This window comes from Chroicocephalus ridibundus, chromosome 7 (genome assembly GCF_963924245.1).
Source record: "Chroicocephalus ridibundus chromosome 7, bChrRid1.1, whole genome shotgun sequence".
In the NCBI taxonomy this organism is placed as follows: domain Eukaryota; kingdom Metazoa; phylum Chordata; class Aves; order Charadriiformes; family Laridae; genus Chroicocephalus; species Chroicocephalus ridibundus.
In genome coordinates this window covers 29,223,839-29,237,208 of record NC_086290.1, presented here as the reverse complement: position 1 = coordinate 29,237,208, position 13,370 = coordinate 29,223,839, and the positions used below count along the sequence as shown (strand labels likewise).

General features: G+C 36.5%; 1 protein-coding gene across 3 annotated transcripts in view; it reads left to right on the top strand.

The window, feature by feature from the left end:
* CERKL (ceramide kinase like) overlaps positions 1-13,370 on the top strand; it is a 57,850-nt gene that overhangs the window by 35,910 nt on the left and 8,570 nt on the right. For all 3 annotated transcript variants that reach the window (XM_063340268.1, XM_063340269.1, XM_063340270.1), the window contains 2 exons: positions 3,436-3,499; positions 7,742-7,884. In XM_063340268.1, the coding sequence (XP_063196338.1) occupies positions 3,436-3,499; positions 7,742-7,884 (207 nt within the window). The remainder of the gene's footprint in view (positions 1-3,435; positions 3,500-7,741; positions 7,885-13,370) is intronic.

The following is a 13,370-nucleotide window of genomic DNA, read 5'->3' as shown; positions in this document are numbered from 1 at the left end:
CAAACTTTGACAATGGCATGCTGAAAGGCAGAGCTCTCCACATCCAATCTTGTATTTTGGTAGCTGGCTGTTTTTTCCTATGTGAGCAAGCTTGCCAGATCTTATTCTTGTAACTTCTGCTGGAATAAATTTTTTAAATTTATTTAGAAGTTTGGAGTGGAGGTATTTTCACCTACTCAAGGATATACAGCCGTCAAATGGCATGTAAGTAGATAAGTGAGTTCTGAAATAGCGTTTACTTTCTCCAGTTATCTTTAAATTTGGTAGGGTTTTCTGTTTTTTTGCCAAGTTACTTTGCACACTGCAAATGTATTAATTTTAGTAAAATTAACCACAGGTCTTAAGGAGCAGATTGTGTTTTGTTGAGTTTTGGGGTTATTTTTGTTACATGGAATAAACAAATCTTAAGTGTTTAGTGCAGAAGAAAGTGGGAATTATCAAATTTAAACTGAAACAGTATTTTAATGGCAGCTAAGGCTAAGCAATACTTAAAATTAGTCTTTATACAGTCTTTTAAGAGTTTGGCAATCTTGAGTGCTGCAGCTGGGATATGGCAGTTAGGAAAAGAACGGTGACTCTTCTAAAAATCTGGTTGAACAAAAGCTTGCTCTGCAGTTGGGATACCAATAAGTACTGGCACACAGCGATAATTGGAGCTAGTATTTTTGAAATATATTAGTATCTTGCAAAATCTTACACATACTGAAGAAAAATAACGGTAACCCTGACACGCTCCTAGTTTGTCTCACTTCTCTTCCTAGTTTTGACTCTTCTGTTGATGCACAATTACAAGCTGGATGTTTAGGCAAAACCAAGAGCATTCCCCACACCCCAATTTTTAGGACAGAATCACAAAGGAAAAAAGAGTGATTGAGAATTGGACAAACGACATAGGTTTAAACTTGCTATACAGTAAATAACATTAATATTTTTTTCCATCCATTAACACCAGTTAATCTCTTGTTATCATTAGCAGGTTTAATCCTATTGACATTAGTCTGTGACACGAGCGCCAGTGTTTGTGCGTGTCATATGGAAGCGTCCCACTAATTATATGTTGCTTTTTCTATATGCGAGGGCTGAAAGCCTAGTTTCTTGTTGGCTACATGAGACAGGGTATTACAATATTTTGGATATGTTTGACTTCAAATGAGGTACACTTTTCTAATTATGCATTAGAAATGGTTGCAAACAGCATTAAATAATACTTTTGTGATATTTTTGCCAAATACGTAATCTGAATCCTTCTCAAATGGTGGATGAGCTCTTTTGTCCTCTTACCAAAATTTATTGTGTGGGTTTTTTTGGTTTTGGGTTTGGTTTTGGGTTTTTTCCCCTGAATTGGAACAGAACCAAATATTCAAACATCTAGCTTTTTTCCCAGCTATCAGAATGACTTGTACGTGTCCCTCTGGAGGTTGTCAAGCCTGCAGAAAACTTTTTAGATGTGGTCTTTCTATGTCTGTGTTGGATTTTTTCAATCTTTTTTTACTTGATTGATTTTCTGTATGTTCCCATGAAGTCTTTCCTGGGAACTTTTTTCATTAACTTTTTGTTACAGTGTTTCCAAACAGATGCTGTGTACCTCTGTCATTCTCTCATCAAATTTTAAATTCATTGGAATTATCCCCAGTGTTAAGCCTTGCAGTAGTCCTTCTGTGTAAATTCCAAATTTAAGCCAAAGAGGATGGAGTCCCCATCAATCTGGCTAACGCTACTCAATTTTACTGCTTTTATTGATTTCTCTGTAGACATGAGTCCCCTTTATTTTCATGTCCTTATTCTTTGAGTGAATTAATCTTGTAATAGTAAGTGTAACTTACACACATTACATTAGGAAACCACTGAGCATGTTTTCTTTTACAAAATAAAATCGTATTTACTGTACCGTTTTAATTAGACTGTACTCATAATGTTCTAAATGTCATCGTGTTCATTTAACAAGGCACGTAACCTGGTAACCAACTGTATGTTTTCATGGGAAGAGTTTCTTTCACAGTTAAGCAATGGTAAGATATTTGAACCTTTCTGCATTTTTTGCATGATGAACAGTTTTATTGGTCACTTTTTTCCACAATCTACAGATAAGGATAAAAAGATAGTTCCCGTCAGTAAAAGCAAAACTGAGTACGATAGCTTAAATATTGTGCTTTGATCTTTCAGAAGAGATTCTGCATGAAAGTAAATTCTGTCAGTCATTCCTGAAAGCTGGTGATAGGTTTTTCTGTAGCAAAATGATAATTCTCTGCCTTTGATGTAATCAAAATAACTGTAGTTTTTAATTAAGAATTTCCGAAATGCCAAGCACTAGACCTTTGCTAATAATGGGTGTGACACATTAGAAGTTATATGCTGATATGCGATTTGTTTAGTGTGAAGTGTAAAAATCTTATCGCTCTTATTTGGCTTTTTGTTTTTTAAACAAATTTATATACACATGCATTTGTGTGTGTGTATGTATATAGGGGGAGAAAGAGGTCTTTTCAGCTGTTGTAAGCATCGCTTGAATAGTCTGTAGAAATACTGTTATAACAGGTACAGATACGGAATGATTGTTTTAGACACCAAGACTAATAATTTTAACAGTGTTTAGAAACACTGGAGAAAAGCCTTGAACTATGCTAGCACCAGGGACAGACAAGCATGAAAGATTAATGTAATTTTGCATATAATGATGCACATTCTTACACAAAAAATCCATCTGCAAGTGTCATGTCAGTCAGCAAAAATCTTTGATGGGTGGCTGCAGCTGGGCTGTCTCTTCTGGCAAAGCTGGCCTAGAAAATGCTAAATGTAGTTATGATGCTTTGTGCCATCTGTAGTATGCCAGTTTATCCTGTCTTCGCTGGCATTTACAGTACTATGTAGGGTATCAGCAAACACAGAGACATCAATGTGGAGTGACAGATTCATTTCCTCCAGAGGCTATGAACTCTGGTGTATACTTGTGCCACCTTCCTCTGTGTGTTATATTCTGTTGTCACTGGTATTTGGCTTGATTTCATACTTCTGTTTTTAACTCCTCGTATTTTTTGATTTAGCTATTTGCATATCCTAACACAAAGGCAATTAGATTTGATTGATACTGAAATAATTCAGTCTTAACTGAGGATATGCTCACATTTTCCTGAAGTTTACCAACTGTGTCAATGCTAAAACTTGCATTTTGATGCAACAAACATCTTCGCTAATTCTCTGAATTTAAATGCACTAAATAGCCATGCGTCTGATGGCAGCTGAGTTTCCATGTGTCTTGTCTTCTTGCTAGAGTGTAGCTGTAAAACATACCTTCTCATACTTCTAATGCATTTAATGATTGTTTAAAAAATCTGAACTGAATTGCCGAATGTTCCTTAGGCTAGAAGGGCAAAAAAATAAAAAAAACCTCTTAAATTATCTAATCTGCTGATAATTAAATAATGTTATTTTCCACAGTAACTGAATATGAAGGACATGCTCTCGCAGTACTTAAAGAATGTGAACTCCAGGCATTTGATGGGTAAGTTGTTTAGTGACAACGAATGTTAGTAAACATCATCGCATTTGTTTTTATTTGTATTCCATCCAAAACTATGCTAGTAGGTATTGAATGGGTTAATCTGCTTCACATATGTATTAAGCCTGAGAAAATCAGTTCTCATTAGACGCTTTGCTTTTTATTACTTACTGACAATAGTTATGTATTTTAGATTCATAAATAATGATAAACATAAAGCTTTCTTAAATGTTCTTCATGAAAGTTTCAGTCTCTGTATTTGCAAGAATGGTACAAGTGCCTTGTATTTCACTCTATCCATTCAAATGGTTCTTAAGGAGAACATTTTGTCTAAAAGTAACGAATATTTTTTCCATTAAAAATAAATAAATAAATTAAAACTTACTTGAAGTCAAGAGTGAAAATGTTTGTTCAATAATTTTTAAAGACCTTGCTATGTGGATTAATCCTGCAATCTTTGGTATTCTTACTTTAATTATTCAATAGGAGTCAATAATAGATAAGAATATTTTTGCATACCGTGGAAGTCTTACCACGTTCTTCCAACTCTTGCTGGAATAGGCAATGAGCCATACAAGAAAGCTTAAATAGTGTTTTATAGTTTAATCAATTTTTATTAGTTCTAGGAACTCACAGAGTTAGGTGAGAAAGTGTATCTGAAAAAGTATGTATGTATTCCAGATTCTGAGGATAATTTCTTTCCAATTAAGACATGCCTTTTGGGCTGCTAGCTGGGGAACCAGTTTGTCCTGGGAAGCAGATATGAAGACACAGAAGAAAAAGCCTGGGTTGTATCTTCTTGCGCAAACCCCTTCCACTCTTGAGTCGTATTTGAGTTCCTTCATCTTTGATCATTGGGGAGAGTCACTGGAGTAATTCCCTTGTAAGACTTCTCTCCAGTAGCCAGAACTAAGGGCAAATATGGCAGAAGAAACTGAAAGAAAATAACCCTTAAGTCGGTATGGTGCTAGGAATTCTGAGGTGAAAAGAACCCTGTCCTTTCTAAGTCAGCTATTTAAGCGTTGGGGTTTTTTTTCATGTGGAAATTAAGTACCTCTTTTTTAAATCAGAGGTTATAAGCAAAAATGAAATTTCTGAAGTGTTTGAAGAATGAGTTTTATAACTTCTCAAATAGCCTGGCCTCCGTCTATGTACTCATTCAATAAAGCACAAAATAGAAAAACATCCTGTTAAATAGCTAACTTGAGATGCTTTTTGATATAAGACCATAGGGAAGAAGAGTTGCAAGGGTAACTCTTTACACTGATGTACCTAGAGATATCCTAATTGCTCTTTTCAAGTAAAATCTGAGACTGATAGGATGAGGTCAGCATTCATAATATGCTAAAGGACTAATACTTTGAAAAAGAGAGCTACAGAACATCACTAGTCTCTCCTCCGTTATCTTTCGAGTTGTTCTTAAGAACAGGAAGAGAATATTTGAAATTGGGATTTCCTTTTTCAAATTGTTTAATGGCTTATGGTGTACTTTTTATTATGTTCCTGTGAAGTCCTTTGTGACTTCCTCATTGCTGTCTAGCCTAAGAATTTTTGCCATAGATACAAATATGTTATAGGCCCCCCAAACCACCCCAGTGTTTCCCAAATAAAATTTTAATTACAATTTTGGTTTATTGAAAATTAAACCAGGACATGTATGGGATCTGGTTTGACTTGAAAATTAACTCCACAACAATGAAACCGACCTACTGATGAAAAAATCACACTTTTAACAATTCAGCAATTCAGTGAAAATGTCTTTTCACTGTTTCCGTTAGGCCTTGAGGAGTTTTACCTGTTTGTTGAGCAGCATTGCTTGTGATTTGGCAGGCTTTGGGGTTTTTTTACTGTTTTGCCTTGGCTTCCTGTCCTTTTGGACGTGGCAGGCACTGTATGTGGTGGTAAGAGGTAGGGTAGGTAGGTTTAGTGCTATTTGTACCCGGCAGAGTTCATGTCCCGTAGACCTTGTCTGCCTTGCCTGAGCCGCTGGAGGCAAGTGAGGCGTGGAGGGAAGACCATGCCTGCACACGTTAGGCTGCTGCTCTCGCTCGGCTCGTGCTTTTCCAGTGTTACCTATTTCAGATTGAAGCTAATTCAGGTAAAAATGTATAAAGGGCAAGACACAACAGGTGAGGTTTTTTTTTATTCGTTACAGTAGGTAAGCAGTGTGGCAACATACAATTTCTGATCTTGAATTTCTCTCTAATAGAGTTATGGTTCCTTACATGTTAAACAGCCTATGGAGTAAACTGAAGCTTACGTTTTGCAGCAGTACGTTGGAAGTTTGTATCTCAGTACTTTCTGTAAGCAATACTGCTATGTCTTAATTCTTTGTCAAAGCTGGTTTTTTCTACATATAAATTCTTTTCTCTGATTTCTCCAGTTCCCACTCTGTTTTGCAAGTTCATAGGCATACGTTGTGTATCTCATACGCTCCACCTTTTTTGCCATACCCCCCCTCCCGCCTTTGTTTTTTTGCTTTCTTACCAACCCTGGAAATGTAGGTACTTTGCCAACTTGGCAGTGTGCTTTTTTCCCCTGCCTTGGGGCCAAGCCTTGGTGACAAATAGAGAGAGTGCATTTGTGATGCTGCTGTCTCAGCTGCACTTTCTTGTTTGCACAGTGACAGAAATACATAACATACATATATGCATTTCTTCCCTAATCAGGAGCCTTAAGGTATTATGGGTGTTATTTAGAGTAGCCCGGGTTAGTCGGACTTTAGTCAATAGTTAAGAAAACTTGTGTCTGATGATTAGACTGACGGTTAGACAGATGTTTCTTCCTGTAAGAAGCCTTCTTCAAGATCTTAGCAAACAGATTTGACTTAAGACTTTCTGCTGCTTATGTGTAGTAGGTTCTCACTGATTAGCTTTGGAATCCCCGGTCCCTGATGGTATCTCTATTTCCAGCCAAAAAGGCTACTCTTGATGATTAGTGCTAAATTAATAAAAATTAAAGTCAGCAGTATTTTTATGTTATTCCTTGGACTCTTCATCTATTTCCAATAACAACAAACCCAGCCCCTCAAAATGAGAAGAAAATATATCTGTGTTCAAAAGTTTTAAGAGCCTGAAGACAATCCGTGTAAGTCTTTCCAGGTGTACAATTTATCAGACTGCAAAGATGAACTGGTTTTGCTGCTCTGGCAGAAACTTTTAAGCCTAGGAATAAACCAATCTAACCCAAAAGTAAGACAAAAGACAGGAGATGACTCCTAATTACGATTCCTAAGAATATAGAAACTAAGAAGTAGCTAGGAAATAATAATAGGAACTGAAGAAAAATTTAAGGGAGCTGAGATAATTTAAACATTTAATAACATAATGAGTATTTTATTATAAAGAGCATACCAGTTTTATCTGGTTGAATTATTGGACATAGTTTTACAACTGCATTCATAAAGATATATGAAAAAAAGATAATTTAAGTAAATGCCTCCTAAAGTAAATATGGCATTTATATTGTAAATGCTTGCAGTGCACTATCACTATTTTTATGATTAAAATGTGTTTACCTTAAAAACATTTGACTTTCAAACGTTATTAATTTGGAGAATCAGTTTAATAGTTACTTAAATACAAAAAAAATTAAAAAAAAAAACACCAACAGGAAAAAATAAGACTTTTGCTGTAACAGATCTTTCACAGACAAATGCATTCCTCTCTCTAACCACAGCAGGTGGGAGTTTAATTACATGCTCCAGAAGCAGTGATTAAGCACCTTCATGCAAAGGATTGCTGGCACTAGGGTTTTATACCTTGCTAAATCCCTCAACTGCTTGCGTAGTGTGTGGAATTAGCTGTTTTCAAGTATTTCTAATTTTATTGTAATATTTGGTGAGTTGCTATTATAAGGGCAATTCCAAAGCTTTGGAATGCTTGTGTGGGTCAGCATTGAAAGATTTAAAGTACTTTTCCACTGGGGCACTTGAGCACGTGCTTAACACACTCTTCCATCTGATCCGTTCACGTGCATAACGCGTGATAAGGTAAGAAATATTTTGTAAGTCATTAAATGTATTTACTCCTACTCAGAAGAAAGCAGAAATAAGGTTGTTTGCATCTTGTTAGTTAACCTTGACTGATCTGACAGTGAAGCCCTAGCTTGTTCTTAAAGAAAGACTGGTTTTTAGCTATTTGGAATATCATTGTCTATATGGTGTGTGACAGCTGCCTTCCACTTGTTTGCTCAGCTATGGAAGAGTTTATTTTGAACTGTTTAGCATTTTTTGTTTTGTAATAGGGTAGTTTGTGTCGGTGGAGACGGATCTGTCAGCGAAGTTGCTCACGGTCTACTCCTTAGAGCCCAGATAGATGCTGGAAAAGACACAGACTATATACCAACGCCTGTCAGAGCACCGGTTCCTCTTGGAGTAATACCAGCAGGTGAGACTAAAAGGTACCGTTACGTTTTGCGAGTCATCTGTTTTAATTCCCTCTGGCATGTTTTACAGTTTTGGCTACTAAAGGCAGTTCTTGGTGATAAAGCTTCAGATACTTAAGGGAGATATTGAATAAATGCCCTAAATTAGTGATTTAGATTGATTACGAATGACGAGATTTTAAATCATTATGATAATTTATAGTAATGGCACAGATGAGCTCTTTGCCTAAAGGAAGACGCTCAGGAAGAAGAAAACTAAAATAATTTTCAGCTGATCCATGCAAAGATTAAGTTTTGCCCTCATTTGCTGCCAGAAATGAAACCAAATGAAAACTTTGTTTTCTAGATTTTCCTTAATATAAGCCATGCTGTTTCGCTTCTCTCTCCAGTTTTCTTGGCAGGACTCTCAGTTGGATTCATGCTTAGTGTCTATTTTTAAATGGTGTCCCAGGAATACATTTTGTGGATTATATTAAAAAAAAATAGTACTATCCACACTATTCTTGCTTTCTTCTTTACTTCTACAAACCTGAAAATGTACGAATCTCTCTTGAAAAGTCCTTTTGCTCCTTTATTAACCTGTACTTGCATCTTGTGGGGATTTTTTTGGTGTGCATATTTTGGGTTGGGGAGTCCCTTGTCCCAGTTTTTGTATTTGCCTTTCTCAGAGTATAACTCGGGCCAGGCAGGGAGGCTTAGCTAGAACTAAGTACAGGCAGGGTTGATTCTGGACTTTCATATGAATCACTCCTCTTTAAAAGAGGAGAGGTATTTTTGCATGGTGTGGATGTTGATGTGACTATTTGATGTAATTTCTCAGATGTTTTTAACTAGAAAGGAAAAAATTCCTGCAGCCGGGTTAACAGCAAGTCATCTCTTTCCGTTTTCTACAAAAAGAGGAGCAAGTTGCTTCTGAACTGAGCGAGCAGGATTGCACTTCTGAAAGCAGCATTAAGACAGGGACTAGTTGCTTGTAAAAATGCAAGATTTTACATTTTTTAATTAATGAATTTTAGTACAGCAGTTGGACCATCGCTTATCAGTTCAGTTGCTGTGAGTATCTTGATGGTGTTGAGATGGAATTTCTCCAGCGCTTGACTCTATGCTGCTTGGGCATGCTTAGGTCACTGTGCCTCATCATTAGTGCTTCCTCCCTTCAGCTTAATACAAATAAGTCATGATCAAAAAGGATTTGTAAACCCAAAAGAATGCTGTATGGCGTGTTACACAGAATGCCATAGACTCTTAAAAGAGGGTGAGAACAATTTATGGAATGATAGCGTGGAAAACTCCTTAATGGGTTCTTTAAAATAATCTATAGATTATTTTATTTCCATATTATTGATATTCCAAAAAGTAGTCAGTTAGGAAACATATAATTATGATGCTTGTGTACATGAAGAAGATGGAACTCAATGGTCCATTAATTCTGCTCCCCCCCGCCCCGAAATCCATTGTAGCAAATTATTAGGATTCTCCAGCCAAATAAAAATTGAAACTGTATGATGGGATAGCGTTATTTGAGTGGCTTAAAATCTGTTTTTAGTCTTTGTTATAAGTAATTAAGACAGCATTTTTGAAGTTCCAGCCAACTTGATGGGAAGGAACTGCTCTTGAAACAGGTTACCTCCTGAAGAGAAAGGTCCGGAGGGAAGTGTATTTATACTAAAATACTCTACTGAGCTGCCTTATTCTGGTCCAAATCAAATGGATGAGATGTGGGGAAGCCTGCAGTTGTACTGCTGGCCATTAGCAAGAGTGTTTGTTGCTATGGGAACTACTGCTAAGAAACTGTACTGAGGGGGAATGGGAGAAAGGGGAGGGGGAACTGGAAGGACATTAAAAAAGCTATCCAGTTGTTACGGAACAAGAGACAATCTATATCTGGTGACTGGGAACCTTTTGGTCCTAAATGGTTCGTTTAAATAAATTCATGATTTCCAATTAATTCAGAAAATAAAATATTACTGAGGGACTGTTAATTTCCGTGATATTTCAGGCAAAGGACCAAAATGTTGGTGCAGTTTTCATCAGAATTTTAGCTATGCTTGACTAGGAAGTCATTACATCACATTTATCTGTTTGGATGGGGGAGACATTAACAGCCTTATGAATATTCATGTTGTCTGGTTAATTAAGTTAATTGTACTGCAGAAGTGCTTGCACTTCCAAGGACAATTTTTTTCTCTACAATTTCTGTTTGGTACCTTTATCAGTCATGCTTTACATGACCTGCAGGTGCTTTGTCCATACTGTGGTACTTTTGCACTTTTCCTGGGAAGGAGGTTGTAGGAAGTTGTTTGTAATGTCAGGAAAATGGGTTAGTATTTTGAAGAGATTTCTTTTTTTTTTTAATAATAAAATCTTCTTTGTTTCTGTTTAAAAAAAAAAAAAAAGATGTTGGTGGCAGAGATGCTGGAGTTGTATGGATGAAACCTTTTTACAGTAAATTGAGTAGTTGGAGTGAGATCTAAAAATGTGTTAGTAATCTGTGTGGGGTGCAAGCCCGTCCACGAGCATCAAAGTAGGTTATTAGTCTCTGAAGTAATATGACAGTGTTCAGGGGAACCATCTTGTTACTGGTAAATAATATTCCGAGCTTACATAGGGGGCAGAAAAAGGTTTAGATGACTTCAGAAGATGAATAATAGCATTAAAACCACTATTATTGAATCACCTCTTAAATCAGCAAAGCTTATATTCTAATTTTTTTTGTATGATAACTTTAATTATTTTGGTTCTGTTCATAAGCTGGGGTTTTGTTTTCTTTTTGGTGTGGCATCCTGCTTGTATAGGACCTGGGTAACGAGACATATTATTCAGTCATTACTGGAATACAAGTACTGTTAGGCGTGTATTAAGAGTTTTATAGAGAAGGTGATGGTACTTGCCACTGCAAAACTGTGCGTGTTCTACCTCTTCAACTTGTGGGAGGGTGGATACATTACTGACGATTTTGAACACGGGCAGAATTTATTTTATTTTCCCAGGAGTCATGAAAGGGTGGGGTTTTGCCTTGTTTACTTCTGCAAATGTTAATGAGCTCCACAGATTTAAGAGAAGGATGCAATTACTTGTGCCTATCCTGTTTAGTAAGTATGAGATTTAATTCTCATTAAAGTCACTATGAAGATTGGTATTGACTTCTGCTGTGGTCGTTTGTTATCTTGCTGCCATCTGTATTGATAAATTACTCTTACTTAAATGAGGAATCCCAGTTTTAAGACATACCAAGCCTGATCTTCAGAAGTATATTCTGCCTTACGCTCTTTCATTAGCTTGATCTTCAGGGAGAAAGAAAAATATTTTTTCAGAATAACCATTTGCAGGGAATAAACACGATTTGCATGACTTGTAATGATCTGCTCTGTGTGTGCGTGATTTCCTTTGTTTTGGAGAGGTTCCCGTAAAAGTTTATGAGTAGGAAAAATTTGATTGAAGGAAATACTGGAGTATTTTTGAGCTGCTACTTTAGCTAGCTTCACTGGCTAAGCAGAATTAGTTGAATCTAGAGGTTAAATGTCATAAGTCATTCAAACATGAAAGGTGTTGGGCATATACTCATTCTGTGAAGAATTGCTTTTTAGGTCAAAACTAATTTTTTTGTCCCTGACTTTTCCTTATAGAACTGTATTTTATGTCACCGAGTTGAAAAACTCACTATTTTGCCCCATCCCTGGGGGTGTTCAAGGCCAGGCTGGATGGGGCTTTGAGCAGCCTGGTCTAGTGGGAGGTGTCCCTGCCCAGGGCAGGGGGTTGGAACTAAATGACCTTTAAAGTCCCTTCCAATCCAAACCATTCTATGATTTTGCATAGTAAATGGTGTCTGGAGCTACGTTTTTGCCTTTTCTTTTTTATGCATATTGGACAGAAAGGCAAGTTCAAATTACTTTTAGTTGAGTTGTTGGGTGTAAGTTTTTGGATATAAGTGATTGAAACTGTAATATTCTTAGTAAATTGGACTTCCTGTTAATGTATCTACAGAGTCTTTCTTTTGAGAGAAAAAAAAAGACGACTTGCATTTAGGCTTTGAAGTTATCAGTTTATTCTTCTTCCAAAGTACTTCATAATCCCAATTTGGTGGGTTTATTTAAACATTACTTTTCTTTAGGAAAAGGAGAAAGAAATTAATAGTACAGCCACCTATAAAATTCTGAGAAATACCTGAATGAAATTACTCTTGTAATTGTTCACAGAATAAAACTGTACGTAACCTGATTTCTTCCATGTACCACTGGAGATGTAAACTTCAAAGAATGTTTTGTATCTGTTATCTTAACAGATGTACCTCGCTTGTTTCCATCACATAGCAGGAACCCTGACAGCCATACTCAGAGCTCGTCTCTCCCACGTTATCAAGGCTTTCCATGAGGTTCTGAGTATTCCGAATTACTTTCAGAGACTAAGGTGCTCTAAGGAGGTAACAGGTGCTCTGTGAGATACTGAGATACAATTCCCAGTTACTTTACAAAGTCTTATACAGAGAAATTACTGAAAAAAAAAATGAAGCATATACTTCTGAATAAGAATGACAAGATGCCTTTAGGGCTTTGTAACTATGTACATCAGTCTTGCCAAATTTAGTATTTTTTTCTACCACTAAGATGACATCAAAGGTTGCAGAGTTTTGGGACGAATATAATTTTTCAGTCTGGCACATGATGCTTTTAAAGTGCTTATTTAAATACTGAGTGCCTCTTGTTTGAAATGTGACGTCTTTCCCTTTCTTCTCTTCTCTCCCTCGCTTTTGAAAGACAAGTTTAAATACTTGCATAAAACGGAAGGTAAATTTAGCATCCGGAATTGTCTGTTGCTGCTGTAGCACATTAAATAATTCAAGCAACAAGAAAATGATTTGAAAATCTAACTGAACTCATTCCTTTATGGAATGTTAGGTTCTAAATTGTTCTTTTGTAACTTCTGTTATTTTAATGAATCTGTTATCGAATTATTCATCCCTTAATCAGTGATACGAAGCAGCTCAATACTCTGCCTGCTTGGTGGAGGCCCTGGTTCTTATTTTTGTGGAAACAAATCCCGGGGCTCTGATGCTTGGCTAAGAAATGCTAGAGATGCGACCAATGAGAAAAATCAACTTGAAATGCTGTTAAAACTATACCCATTTAGGAAAGACGCAACCATTCCTTGTTCAGGATTTTTAAAATAAATTGCTGTTTAGAAGTCAGCTGATACACAGACACACAATATCCTATAAATTAATGCAGAAGGGAGAAATTTACATGTATATCCATGTTTCTGACACAGGTAAAGTGACTTGACATATCAGTCACTGCCAAAGATGGGTCTCCAGAGCCATGCTGCTTTCTTTTACAAACTGGTAGCTAGTTTTTCACTCTCTCTTCCAACTCCATGCTCACACCGCTAGTTCTTGACTTTTTAATTCTATTTACCAGCTGATTTACTGCTCATTTCCTTGTTTTGAAATAAATAAATCTCTTCTCTCCAATGCCTTGTAGTGCAACTGGTC